At 39.8% G+C, this 14,171-nt stretch overlaps 1 protein-coding gene across 1 annotated transcript in view; it reads right to left on the minus strand.

Moving 5' to 3' along the window:
- Positions 1-14,171, minus strand: part of NAF1 (nuclear assembly factor 1 ribonucleoprotein) — a 344,209-nt gene that overhangs the window by 182,066 nt on the left and 147,972 nt on the right. The window contains exon 3 of the mRNA XM_029618509.1: positions 12,675-12,768. Coding sequence (XP_029474369.1) covers positions 12,675-12,768 — 94 coding nt within the window. The remainder of the gene's footprint in view (positions 1-12,674; positions 12,769-14,171) is intronic.

Below are 14,171 nucleotides of genomic sequence, written 5' to 3' on the forward strand. Positions count from 1 at the left end.
CAAGTTACGCCTGCTTCAAGCAGGCGTAACTTGCCCAACAAAGGTAGGGGGGGGATTTAGGTAGGGCTGGGGTAGATGGGGAAGGGAGGGGAAGGTGGGGGGACACGGAAGGAAAGTTCCCTCCGAGGACGCTCCGATTTCAGAGCGGCCTCGGAGGAAACGGTGGCAGGCTGCGCGGCTCGGCGCGCGCAGGCTGCCAATTTGCGCAGCCTTGTGCGCGCCGACCCCGGATTTTATAGGCTACGCGCATATCTTATAAAATCTTGTGTACTTTTGTTCGCGCCAGTGGCACGAACAAACGTACGAGCGCGCGTATTTTTTGAAGATCTACCTCTATATGAATAGTTTTAATTTTGATATTTGACTCAGTGCCGCCATTTGCTACAATGTATGTACAGTATTGTTTGTGTTTTCCTATTGCAATCTGCCGGTCCAATATAGGTAGAAAATAAGCACTTTTAATAAATAAATAAGAGGCAATACGAAATGAAATGACTAGCGTGCGCTAATAGTACAGCAAGCAAGATCCCATGAATATAACCTTTAGGTCTGGTAGATCTTGTACTATTAGTCAGTACAGAAACAAGGAACAGGCACCAAAAGTCCTAAAAATAAAAATCTGTTCATTCTTATATATAATAGATTTAATTAAAAAAAATTTCCAAAGCTCCTTAGACTATTTTTCTTAGTTTGTAAAGGAAAAACAAATATTTAGAGCTCCTCAAATATTACCTATATTATGCAAGCACAAAACGGTAAATTTAAAATACTCAAATATGCATTTTTTACATCTTCCTTACTAAAAGAATATTAATAGCATATGTGCATATTTCTTTTTACAATTTTCTTGCTATTTTTATGAACCTTCTTTACATACTAATACTGTTGCTAGGGAACATATTTTCAGTAATTAACAGATTTTTCTGGCATTGCAGGTAAATAAATAAGAATATCAATGTAACAATTTTAAGGAAAAGGAGAGTTGATGCAAATCTTGCTAATAATTCAATATAGAGGGGAAAGAAGAGTCATTAAAACAGAAAAATATACTAAATTTAAAAAGGTTATGCAGTGTTTCAATTGCTATTAAAAAACTATCTTTGAATCCTGATATATTAGAGAATTATTGGCTATTGTCAAATATTCTTTTTATGGCTGAGAAGGGGCTGCCAAAGAGCCTGGGTTTAGGGAAACAACCAAGTCGGGCTGCAAGTCATCTCGGAGAAACACAGCCAAGGACACCACACCAGGCTGACCCTCTGCTGTCGCCCCAGTCAGGAGTGACCCTGTCATACCCGATGAGATCAGAAGATATGCACCCGGGAGTGAAGGCTGGAGGAAGTCCTACCTCAGAGATTCCTATGGTGAATGTTAGCGCTGCTGCGTTGGCATAGAATGGCCCCGGGGATGTAAAAGCAATGGCTTCAGCAGCATGGGATAGCAGCCACGAAGGAGTTTTGCCATCTACCTGAGACTACCTTGCTGTGTATCACTGGCCAACCAATGAGACCTCTCCAGGGTAAGCCATCTGCCATAACATTGGACTCCCTCTGTGCTGTTTTAGTCCTACTTGAACAGACTGTGGCCATTCTGGTAACTGCTACCACTGAGATATTTTCTAAATTAAAGGCTAACAATACTTCCTTGAATGTTCAGAAAGATGAACTTCACTTTCTTCAACAGTGAGTGGTGTGTACAGATTCCATTCAAAGTAGTTGATTCAGTCCAACTCTGTTAGCCTTAGAAAAGTGGAAAACTTAGAGAACCAAGTCAGACAGTTAAACGCACAGGTATTACATTTTCCTAAGTTACTTATTGGTTCACCTTTGGATTCTTTCAAGGAATATGTTCGTGAAGTTTTCTAAATGTTCCTGTTGAAGGTATCCCTCCACTATGTAGAGCTTTTTTTGTTTTTGCCATCTGCGATGAAGTGACCCTATTTTCCCGCTTACCACCTGTGTCTGGTCCACCTTAAATCCGACAGAGGGAGAGTGCTCTGTGGGCAGAATCCTGCTTGGGGGGGTGGGGGGCACACAAGATAGTGAACACAGCTCGGATGCCTCTGTCTCTCCAGAGAAGGCAGCTCCTGTAAACATTTCTGACCTAAGCTGAAGGTATTGTGAGTACACTGCAAAGGTAGGCAGTCTACTGTCATATTATTTGCTGTTAATAATAATAAAAGTTAAGTTGCAAGGAAAAATGCTGGCGTCAGCAGACAGTGAAGTTTTCCTCAGCCATTTCTCACATGCTCTATTGGTGTCAGGTTGGGGATTTTTTCTAAGCTTGGAACAGAAAAAAAAAAGTCTCCAGGGAGAACTGAGAAAGAAAGTTTGTTGTGGTGCCGGCCAAAGAAGAAGTTTGGAGGCAAGTAGTGCTCTTAGAAGGCTGCACAAGAGCACAAAAGTAAAGCAGAAAAGAAAACAAAAAATTGTGTAACCTTGCCCAAGGAAGAGGGCTGGGAGTGAAGAAAAGTGCTGCTAGGGCTGCAGAGCCCTGAAAGTTAAAAGCTTGCTAGCTCAAAGAAGAGCACACAAGAAAAAAAAAAGCTGAAACTGTGGGGCCCAAAGGAAGTCAGGTTTAGGATTTTTTAGCAGGTTAAGGAGAGAAGTTCTACCTGAAGTTAGGACTTGTCCACAGTGAAGTTTGCACTAGGCATGCAGGAGGTTTTTTTTTTTTTCTTTTTTACCTTTATACAGAAAAGAAAAGAGAGAAAATAGTTATATAGTTATATAAAGAAGCTGCAGAGATAGAGTGTGGACTGTCATCTGTCATCTGTATGTGGTTTAGGATGAAAGATCGGCAGTGTTATGGTTTGGTTCAAATGAAAGGTAGAAATTGCTTTAGGCAGAAAATTAGGGTGTGTACGTAGTGTAACCTTGTCATGGTAGAATTCCAGGTAAGTTGAGTAGTGAACCAGAGCTTGAAGTTCGCTGATTCTTCTTGCGGAAGTGAGAGCAACTAAGAATAGTACCTTCCAGGAAAGGTACCTAAAATGGCACGTGTCCATTGGTTCAAAGGGAGGTAGCATAAGTTGTTCTAACACTGGGTTAACATCCCATGGTATTGGAGGTTTTTTGATTGGAAGTTGTAAATGGAGAATGCCTTTCATAATACGGGAAACGAGAGCATGACATGCTATAGATTCTCCATTAAGAAGGTTGTGATAAGCTGATATCACGCTTAGATGAATGCGTAATGAAGCAGTGGCTAAGCCTTGTGTATAAAGGACATGGAGATAAATGAGTAGTTTCTCGGGTGGACATGTGAGTGGATCTATATCCATAGTAGAACACCATGCGGCATAACGTTTCCATTTATGTTGATAGTTTAATCGAGTAGATAGTTTCCTTGATGCTACCAAGATGTCTTCGAGATGTGGAGAGATGTTTAAGTTCTTGAAAGTGAGCCGTTCAATCTCCATGCAGTGAGATTCAGGGATGCGTGGATGTTCCTGGGTGAGAAGAGTGGGGGCGTTCCCCACTCTTCGCAGATTGAAAGATGGAGCAGGTAAGACTACTATGGTTGACGCGGCCATGCTGGTGCGATCAGAATTAAATTTGCTTTGTCTTCGATGCATCTCTGTATTGTGTGAGAGATCAGTGGAATTGGAGGGAACGCATAAAGTAGTTTCTGAGACCAATCCAGTAGAAATGCATCTTGTATCAATCTGTGAGCACTGGGGTAAACTGAGCAGAAAAGGAGAACCTTTCTGTTGCATTCTGTTGCAAAGAGATCTATGTGGGGAAGATTCCATATCGAAAAAATCCGGTTGGCTACCGATTGATCCAATTCCCATTCGTGTGGGTGAAAAATTCTGCTTAATTTGTCCGCTTTGGAATTGTTGATTCCCAGAATATATGTGGCTTGTAGGGAAATTTTTCTGCTGTGGGACCAGTCCAGAATGTCTATGGCTTCTTTGCAGAGGCTCCATGAACCGGACCCTCCTTGCTTGTTTATGTAAAACATCGCTACTTGGTTGTTGGTATGGATCATGACGACGCGGCGTAGTAGTTTGTGTTCGAAGGCTCGAAGAGCATGTTTGATGGCTCGCAATTCCAGGAAATTGATGTGATAAGTTCGTTCCTGGAGTGACCACAATCTTTGAGTTTGTAAATTGGCAAGATGGGCTCCCCATCCCGTCGGCGAGGCATCTGTGGTGAGAATTAATTGATGCCGTATAGGTCTCAGTGGTTAGCCTTCTGTTAATGTTGGTGGATGAATCCACCAATGAAGATCCTTTTTCATACTGGTCGTCAATTTTATTTGAGTGGACAAGGGACTCTTGAACTGAGACCACTGGTGCTTCAAACCCCATTGAAGGCGACGGATGTGTAGTCTCATGCTCTGGATGACATATGTACATGATGCCATATGACCCAGGATAGTCAAGATTTGGCGGGCAGAGGTAATCGTAAGGTTTCTGAGACGGTGGGCCAGAGAAGTAAGTGCTATCGCTCGGGTTTGTGGCAGAAAAGCTTTATCTTGAATGGTGTTTATGAATGCTCCTACGAAGACTAAGGTCTGGGTAGGTTGAAGATGAGACTTTTTGTAATTTATCAGAAGTCCCAGATTGTTCAAGCAATTGATCATTTGAATTAAACTGTTTCGTAGAAGAGAAGGAGTTGAGTCTACAAGTAGCCAATCGTCGAGGTAAGGAAATATTTGAATTCCCCGATGACAGAGGTGTGCCACCACTACCGCTAGCCATTTCGTGAATACCCTGGGGGCCGATGAGAGACCGAAGGGAAGGACTTTGTACTGAAAATGTTTCTTTCCCATTTGAAAGCATAGGTAATTCCAGGATGTTGGATGCATTGGAATATGAGCATAAGCATCCTTTAAATCTATGGAGCACATCCAATCCATATGTTGCAGGAAGGGAAGAATTGATTTGAGTGAGGTCATTTTGAATTTCTCCTTTCGAATGTGTTTGTTGAGGGCTAGAATTGGACGGATACCTCTATATTTCTTGGGAATGAGGAAGTATTTTGAATAAAATCCCGTTGGATGATGAGATGGTTGTACTTCCTGTATACAGTGTTGATGAATTAGATGATTGACTTCTTGAAGCAGAGTCTCCTTATGACCACTCTGAGATCTTGCCATAATTAAGTGCGGAAGACGAGGTGGTAATATGAAGTCGAGGGAATATCCGTGTTGAATTATATTCAGGACCCAAGAATCTGTTGTGATAGTGCTCCATTGAGGAATAAAAAGAGAAAGTCGACTTCCTACTGTTTGGGTAGGTAGTGGTGGCGGAATTACCTCTAAAAACTTCGTTGATTTTTAGTGGTTTGAGGTTCTGTAGCTGTTTTTGGTTGCCATTGTGCGCTGACGAGGAACTGACTGTTGATATGGTTGTTGACGATTTTGTTGATATGGTTGAGGCCTATAGGTAATATAAGGCCTATATTGGCGTCTCTGGTAGGGTCTTTTATATGAACTGAATTGACGCTTAGAAGATGAGGAATCATGCTGAGTTAAGGAAAGTACCACTACTTTTTGTTCCTTTAATTTTGCTATCGCCAAACAAGTTTTCGGGACGACCAGAAAGATTGGTTAACTTATCGTGAACATCTTCACGTATAGCACTGGCACGTAACTATGCCAACCTTCTGGCTGCAATAGCATTAGCTGTTGTTTTAGCGGAGGTTTCGAATCCTTCATAAACTGAGCGTACAAGGTGTCTCAGTCCTTCCTCCATGTCATGAAATTCTGATGGTAATGTGCTATCCGTAGAATTTTGTTGTAACATAAGTTTTAAAGATTGAAGACACTCAAAAAGATACTGAACTACATAAAATTGATGATTCTGTATCTTAGCATTAAGGATTCCGGGTTGATACGCTTTATGTCAAAAATCATTGAGACTTCTGTGGTCTTTGCCAGGAGGGTTGTTTAAGTGTAAGCGAGATTTCCGTGCCTTCTGCATAGCTGATTCAACTATGACAGATGCGTGTGGGAACTGTACATTAGCGTAAAAAGGAGAATCCTTCATCCTATACTTTAAGTCCGTTTTTCTTGAAGTAGGAGTTGTGGAATACGGGGAATCCCAAGTCTTTTCCAAGAGAGATTCCAGCACTGGATGTGAAGGGAGTGTTGTAGGTTTAGCAGGTGTCTCTAATATTTTTAAGACACCAATCATCTCCTGCCTAGGGTCAGGTATCTTTTTTGTCTCCACTCCCAATCTTTGACCTACTTTCTCCAAAAATTGAGAGTATGTAATATCCTCCGGTGGCAAAACTGGTTCTGGAGGCAAGTCTTGAGGGTCAGACGGGTAGCCAGTTGACGATCCTGGTGATGATTGTGGTGTAGGAGAATCTACTAGTATTGGAGATGGTCTGCTGGGCAATTTCTTTGGTGCTGATCACCTATAGGTAATGGAGGCACCTCGACTGGTGAAGCAGGGGCTGGTTGATTTTGCCTCTGAACTGATGATAAAAACTGTGGCAAAATAGATGTAATTTTCGTCAGTGTATCAACAGTTGAAATAGATGTTGATGGTCTGACATCTGGACCTTGACCTGATGGTGGCAAGGTTGTCTTGAGGATGACCTTGTGCGTTTCTTTGCAATGTGCAGAACCTTCATGAAGTAAGGGTTCTTGGATTAAGGGTCTAGTACGGGAATGAGATGTTGTAGAAAGACCTGAGAGGAATTCAGATGAGTGAGAAGAATTCTATGAGAATCTTGCAGGAGACAAGGAGTCCTCTGATTCCACTAGCAATAATGGAGATGGACTTCTAGGTCGTTTATGTCCCGTAATATGTTTTTTAAATTGCTTCCCAGCAATTGCCCCAATGTGTTGACGCCTCTCTGATGCATCGGAATACGGACGTTGCTTCAGTGCGTTGGTAGAATGTCGCTGTTCCAATGCGTCGGGAGTTGGACTTTGCACCGATGCGTCAAGATGCACCGATGCGTTGAGATGAGCCGATGCATCGGGAGTTAGAAGTTGTGCCGATGTGTCGGCTCATCCGCTATGCTCCGGAGTTCGATGGCGCATCGACACATCCGACGCAGGATGCAGGTTCAGCGCGTCTCCTGCGCTTTGCTCCGAAGAATTTTTATTTTTTACCTTCTTCTGTTTTCGACTTGGAGGGTCAGCAGAGGTGGCCCTCCTATGGGCATGTGTTTTCTGCTTTGATTTCGGTCCTGGAGCTGACCTGGCAGAAGCATCAGAGGGGGCATACAAGCCTGCGGCTTCCTCTGTAAGTTGGGCAATCCGCGCAGCTCTCTGGCGCTGTGCCCTTGGGGACCATCCATCCACAATCTGAACAATTTGCCTGATCATGGCGTGGGCCGAGGCAAATGTAACACTTCAGATGTCTGTCAGTTACAGACATTATTTTTCCACAGTCACAGAATTTAAACCCTGGACGTGGCATGATGAGAAAATCCTGTGAATTTCTGAGAAGTTTGAAAAGATTTATGTATGTTTTTCTCGTCACAATAACTTTCCTCACAAGATCTAACAGCTCCACGTGAGATTAGTCACGCGGAAAAAAACAGAGAGAGGAGCCTCGAGCACAGGCATAGGAGCTCCCTCTTCAAAAGACTTTGGGTGATCTTAGAGAGCTCCGCCACCTAGTGGCACGGAGGATATACCCAGACAGCATGGCTAATTCAGATGCTTATCTATGGGAAAAACCATATCAGCAGCACTGATGAGAAGTCACAAGAGTCCTACCTGAGGAAAAGTGAAAATCAGATCTCCAGATGGACTAGAATAAAGGACTATAGGTGGACAAAGGGCAATGGGTACAGTGGGTGTTGCTAATGCTGTCTGAAGTAATCCTAATAGGTGGGGATAAGCCTGACCCTGGAACCCCAATCCCATGTCTAGCTGGCAGAGATTCACATCTACCCGTTCTAGACTGTTTGCTTTTTTGACTGCCGCAGCACACTGAACTGACGATTTCAACGTGTTATCCGCTATTATGTTCCCTGTAAACCGATATGATATGACCTGTATCATGAATGTCGGTATAAAAAAAGCATCAAATAAATAAATAAATACATAAATCTCTTTCTTGGGTGGTAGCACCTAATATGGAACCTAACATTGTGTAACTATAGCATGGCTTATTTTTCCCTATATGCATCACCTTGCACTTATCCACATTAAATTTCATCTGCCATTTTGATGCCCAATTTTCCAGTCTCACAAGTTCTTCCTGCAATTTATCACAATCTCTTTGTGATTTAACTACTCTGAACAATTTTGTATCATCTGCAAATATGATTACCTCACTCGTCATATTTCTTTCCAGATCATTTATAAATATATTGAAAAGTAAGGGTCCCAATACAGATCCCTGAGGCACTCCACTGCCCACTCCCTTCCACTGAGAAAATTGTCCATTTAATCCTACTCTCTATTTCCTGTCTTTTAGCCAGTTTGTAATCTACGAAAGGACATCGCCACCTATTCCTTGACTTTTTACTTTTCCTAGAAACCTCTCATGAGAAAATTTGTCAAACGCCTTCTGAAAATCCAAGTACACTACATCTACCGGTTCACCTTTATCCACATGTTTATTAACTCCTTCAAAAATGTGAAGCAGATTTGTGAGGCAAGACTTGCCTTTGGTAAAGCCATGCTGACTTTGTTCCATTAAACCATGTCTTTCTATATGTTCTGTGATTTTATTTATTTATTTAAAAACTTTTCTATACCGTTGCTAAGTTAAATACCATCGCAACGGTTTACATGTAGGCACATATTTAATGTAGGTAAAAGTGTACTATAGTATATTCTAACAGGTGCCGTCAAAGGTTCGGTTACAATATATCATTAGACATAGTTATTTAGCGAAGTAGTTCATGGCCAATTGTACCAAGGTACTTAACATGGGTAGTTTTATCACACATAGTATTATAGTTATGCTTATTGTGGAGTAGAGTTCATATGCTACTGTAAAGTTCTAAGTACTGTGTGTCGGTGCCTTTCTGTCTTTTCCTGAATAATTTCTCTCTATTCTCTCGTCTCTTTGTAAAATGCTTGTTTAAAAAGCCATGTTTTTAAACTTTTCTTGAATGCCTTGAGATCACTTTGTAGTCTGATCTCTGGAGGCATTGTGTTCCAGATTATGGGTCCTGCTAGTGATAGGGCTCTTTCTCTCACTTGTGTCAATCTTGCTGTTTTAACTGATGGAATGGTTAGGAGTGCTTTATTTGCTGATCGGAGGTTCCTGTGTGGAGTGTGTACCCGTAATGCTGTGTTTAGCCAATCTGATTTCTCATCATAAATTAGTTTGTGAATGATACATAGGGTTTTGTATTTAATTCTGTGTTCAATTGGTAGCCAATGTAACTCTGCTAGGGTTTCGGTTATCTGGTCCCTCCTTCTTTTTCCGGTTAGTATTCTAGCTGCTGTGTTCTGAAGTATATGCAGTGGTCTTAATGTCGTATTAGGTAGTCCTAGCATAAGGGCATTGCAGTAGTCCGTGCTGGAGAAAATTAGTGCCTGTAGACTTGTTCGGAAGTCATTTTGAGTTAGTAGTGGTTTAAGTTTTCTGAGTACCATGAGCTTTGCATAACCTTCCTTTACTTTTAGTGATATGTGTTGTTTCAAATTGATTTCAGGATCTATAATTCTTCTTGACGGCCTAAACTTAAATTTTAAAATTTACGCTGATGACATTCAGTTTATCTTACCTTTCACTGACTCCTGGTCTATAACCTTCTCATTATTGCACTTATATCTGTCTACAATAAAAATCTGGCTCTCTCATAACCGGCTAAAGTTAAACACAAACAAAACAGAGTTAATCTATCTATCCACTGTTCCAGACTCAATTCACAAACCTCCAACAACATTTATCTTTGAAAACCAAACCATTCCCATAAAAACACATGCAAAAAATCTAGGGGTTATCCTAGACTCCAAACTATCGTTGACAAACAATATATCTGAAATAGTAAAAAAATCCTTCTACAAAATTTACATGCTCAAGCAATTAAAACCATTACTTTTACCAAATGATTTCCGCCTGATTACACAAACCCTTATCTTGTCTTCACTGGATTATTGCAATGCGCTTTACCTTGGTTTACCCCAGTCAACTATTCATTCTCTCCAATTAATTCAAAATGCAACTGCTCGTATGTTATATAATATCCGTCGAAACGAACATATCTCTCCAATTTTACAACAATTACATTGGCTTCCAGTATCATACCGCATAACATACAAAATCCTATCTACCATACACAATTTGATTTACAACAATGACTCAATCTGGCTATGTTCATTACTGCGAATTTACAAACCCTCCAGACAACTACGCTCTTTCGACAAATATTTATTGGAAATTCCTAATGTAAAATCTGTAAGTCTATCTCTAATCCGTAAACGCGCTCTTTCAGTTGCAGGTCCAACAATATGGAACGCTTTGCCTGACTATATCCGACTGACCTCTAACCGTAGAGAATTTAAAAAATCACTGAAAACTTACCTATTTACCCAAGCTTTTCAGCTACAATAGTTTGTATAAATTCATGATCTCCAACTAACCTTTTAACAATTGTCTGTATTTTAATTTGTGTATGTTTTTATCTATGTGTAAACCGCCTAGACGGATATATATCTATCCATTGAGCGGTATATAAAAACTTTTAAATAAAATAAATAAAATAAAATAATTATTCCCAGGTTACGTACTTTTCCAGTTAGTTCAATTTTCTGGTTGTCTTTGAGTATTATTGAGGTTTGACTGATTTCAGAATTTTTTCGTTCTAAGTGTAGAAATTCTGTTTTATCAATATTAATTACAAGTTCCATTTGTGTCAGTAGTTGTTTTATAATGCTTAGGTACATGTTGGCTAGGTTTAATGTTTTTAAAGTGTCCTCTCTATGGGTATAATTAGTTGGATGTCGTCGGCGTAAATGTAGTGTATAATTCCTAGTCCTACAAGTAAGTGGCATAATGGCAGCATGTATATGTTAAAAAGGGTCACAGATAGGGCTGATCCCTGTGGAACTCCTGTTTTGAGATTAATTTTTTCTGATAATGTGTTGTTGATCTGAACTTGGAAAAACCTGTTTTTTAGGTATGAACTGAACCATTTTAATGTTAGACCGTGTAATCCGATTTCTTCCAGTCTATTAGTAGTATTTTATGGTTTACTGTGTCAAAGGCTGCCGATAGGTCAAGCATTAGTAGAATATAGTGTTTACCACTATCAAAGCCTCCCAGAATGTTATCTGTTAGAGAGAGTAGCAGAGTCTCAGTGCTGTAGTGTTTTCGAAATCCGTGTTGAGATGGGTACAGTATGTTGTTGTTATCCAGGTGTTCAGCTAGCTGTTTCTGTACTGTTTTTTCGATTAGTTTAGCTATTAAAGGAAGATTTGATACTGGTCTGTAGTTGTTTAGGATAAGGGGATCACTGTTTTTTTTCTTAATTATTGGGTTTATTATTGCTCCTTTCAGTGTATCTGGCATTGTTCCTTCTTCTAGGGATAGGTTTATGATTTTAGTCAGCATATGGGCGACTATGTTAGCTGATTTCTTCAGTTCAATTGTAGGTATTGTGTCAATTTTGTGTGGGGCGGGATTTCCATTTTTTAGCATCTGTTCCACTTCCATTTCAGATATCTCAGTGAAAGATGTCCATGGGTTGACATCCCTTTTTTGCATTTTAATTTCTTGGTTGGCAGTGTTTGGAAGTTTGTCTCTTAATTTAGTAATTTTGCCCATTTTCCTATCCCCCTACCTACCCTACCTACCCTTCTTCCCTTTTCCCCTCTTCATTCCGACCCCTAAACCCTACCTATGAACTCTATTTTTTTGCTTAAAAACTTACTTGCTCTAAGGAGCAGAAGTAAGTTGTGCGTGCTGGCTGGTTCCCGGCCCGCCCAAACCCCCGATTGCATGGCCGCACTTACTTTTAAAAAAATCCCCCCCTCCCTGCGTGTGGGTATCGTATTTTATAACACGCGCACAGCGATGTACGCATGTTTTAAAATTGGCGCATTCATGTGCGCACGCCAGGAACCACGCGCACATGGATGCCCACATGTTTCTTTTAAAATCTACCTCAAGTTTTTGTTTACGTATTTTGCAGTTACATGGTATTTCTGGTTTGTTATATGCTTTTGTGAGCATTATTGAATTGTTTGTATTATTTTTGCGTTTTATTATTTGTTCACAACCTTAAACAGTTATTGGAAAGGCAGGATATAAAAATCTTGATTTGATTTTTTATTTTCCTCTAGAAATGCTTGGGAGAATCCAAGAATATAACTCTGAAGAAAGTCAGAATTAACAAAATTCTGAAATTACTAAAAAGGCAGAAATGAACAAGGGTATGTGTAATCATTGCTGAGGTGCACCATTCTTCAACAAATGTCTGGTGGATTCATCTTTAAGAATATGCAGATTGTCCCCATGTCTGATATAATATGAATGCTGTGATCCCAAACAGCTATAGCAGCACAATGTAAACAGTTAGAGAAACATGGCTAGCACACTGAGCATATTCTGCTGTGCTACAGATAAAATATGGTGGTAATCTGTGAATCAGGACTCTACCCCACTGCTGCACATCTGAATCAGAACAATTATGAACAGTGAAGGAGCAAGAGGATTTTAATTCAGACTAAAATGAGAAAGCAGAAAAGGGTATTTTTTTTCATCAACAGAATTAAAAATAAAAATATCTTTCACATACCTAACTGTTCAATAATGCTTGAAACTGTCCCAATGGGTTTCAATTCAACATCTTCAGGCAGAATTATTGTCACATCTTGAACAAAAGGCAGTTCCTAGAAATATGGAGAAAAACAAGTTTTCTAAGCATAATCTCTTGAAGTAAAAAAAATGCCTTTCAATGGCGAAAATAATTAATCTATGTATTACTATTTTATTTATGAAGCACTTATATTGTACTCTGTGACATACCTAAAAACCATGATTGATTAATGTAACTCAAATACAAAAACAAAGGACATTCCTTCCATCAACCTATGTGGAAAAAAAAAGACATGGAAGGAATAGGAGGTTGGGAATGATATAGGGACATCATGATGGTAAATCTAGGAAAAATGGTGATTTTCAGGTGTGATGAACTCCCATTATACTTAAGTAGCTGCCATGAACTTTGGATCTGCAGATAACTTTTCTTTAGTAACTACACTGAGCTTTGGATCTTCAATTTCTCCTTCCTAGTAGCTACAGTGAGGTTTGGATCTGTAGCTTGGCATTTGGACTAGTCTATTGGTCAGAACTTACAACAAGGTCCATCTCCCTTGGTAGGAAGTTTGACTTCCTCACCAACGCGACACTCCATCAGATATGGGGCAAGTGGGAAGGCATGCACTAGGAACCAGCCCTTTATACCCGCATATAATGCATGTATTTGCACATATAAAGAAGTGGAATTTATACAAGTAAATATTACATATACATATTATTAAAATAGGATCTGCATTTGCTATTACTTGTGTATATATGTTATCTTTTGTGTATATATGTTTATCTTCTGTAGTGCTATGATATATATATATATATATATATATATATGATTTCTACTTGTGAGTGATGAGTTAGTCTATAACAATGTTTCCAAAGCCTTTCCTGGTAGCACATCTACATTCAGGCTGTCAGGAAATCCTCAAGGATTATAAATGAGAAAAATTTGCATACAATGGATCTCAATTTATGCAAATCTATTTCATGCATATTCATTGAGGCAATCCTGAAAATCTGTCTGGGTAGGTGTACCTCCAGGAGAGAGGCTTGGGAAACACTGGTGAATACATAGGATAGCTGTTTGATCCATCTCTTCTAGGACTTTAGGATCTGGTCCAGTGTTTTTCACTACAGTTTGTAATGTGGGTAAGACCTCAATTGGAACTGCAAGCCCCTGATGCCATGGAGCCTGCTGTTATTCCACCTCCATAAGGTATATCTTGAATCAGGATAGCATGGAATGTGTAGAAGTCTGGATGATTAATATTTTAAGCTTGGCCTTATTCTCTGTGAACCAGTATTTCTCTCCATCTGGAAATGGATCATAATTCTGGCTGTATGTATCTTATAGTCATTTATATATATATATATATATATATATATTTTACAATAAATCAGGCCCAGATTTTCTTTTGAGACTCATTTATTCTACCCTGTCACCCATTTCTCTTGTTAAATCAGTATGAAAGGGGAAAAT

This window comes from Rhinatrema bivittatum, chromosome 1 (assembly GCF_901001135.1).
Source record: "Rhinatrema bivittatum chromosome 1, aRhiBiv1.1, whole genome shotgun sequence".
Taxonomy (NCBI): domain Eukaryota; kingdom Metazoa; phylum Chordata; class Amphibia; order Gymnophiona; family Rhinatrematidae; genus Rhinatrema; species Rhinatrema bivittatum.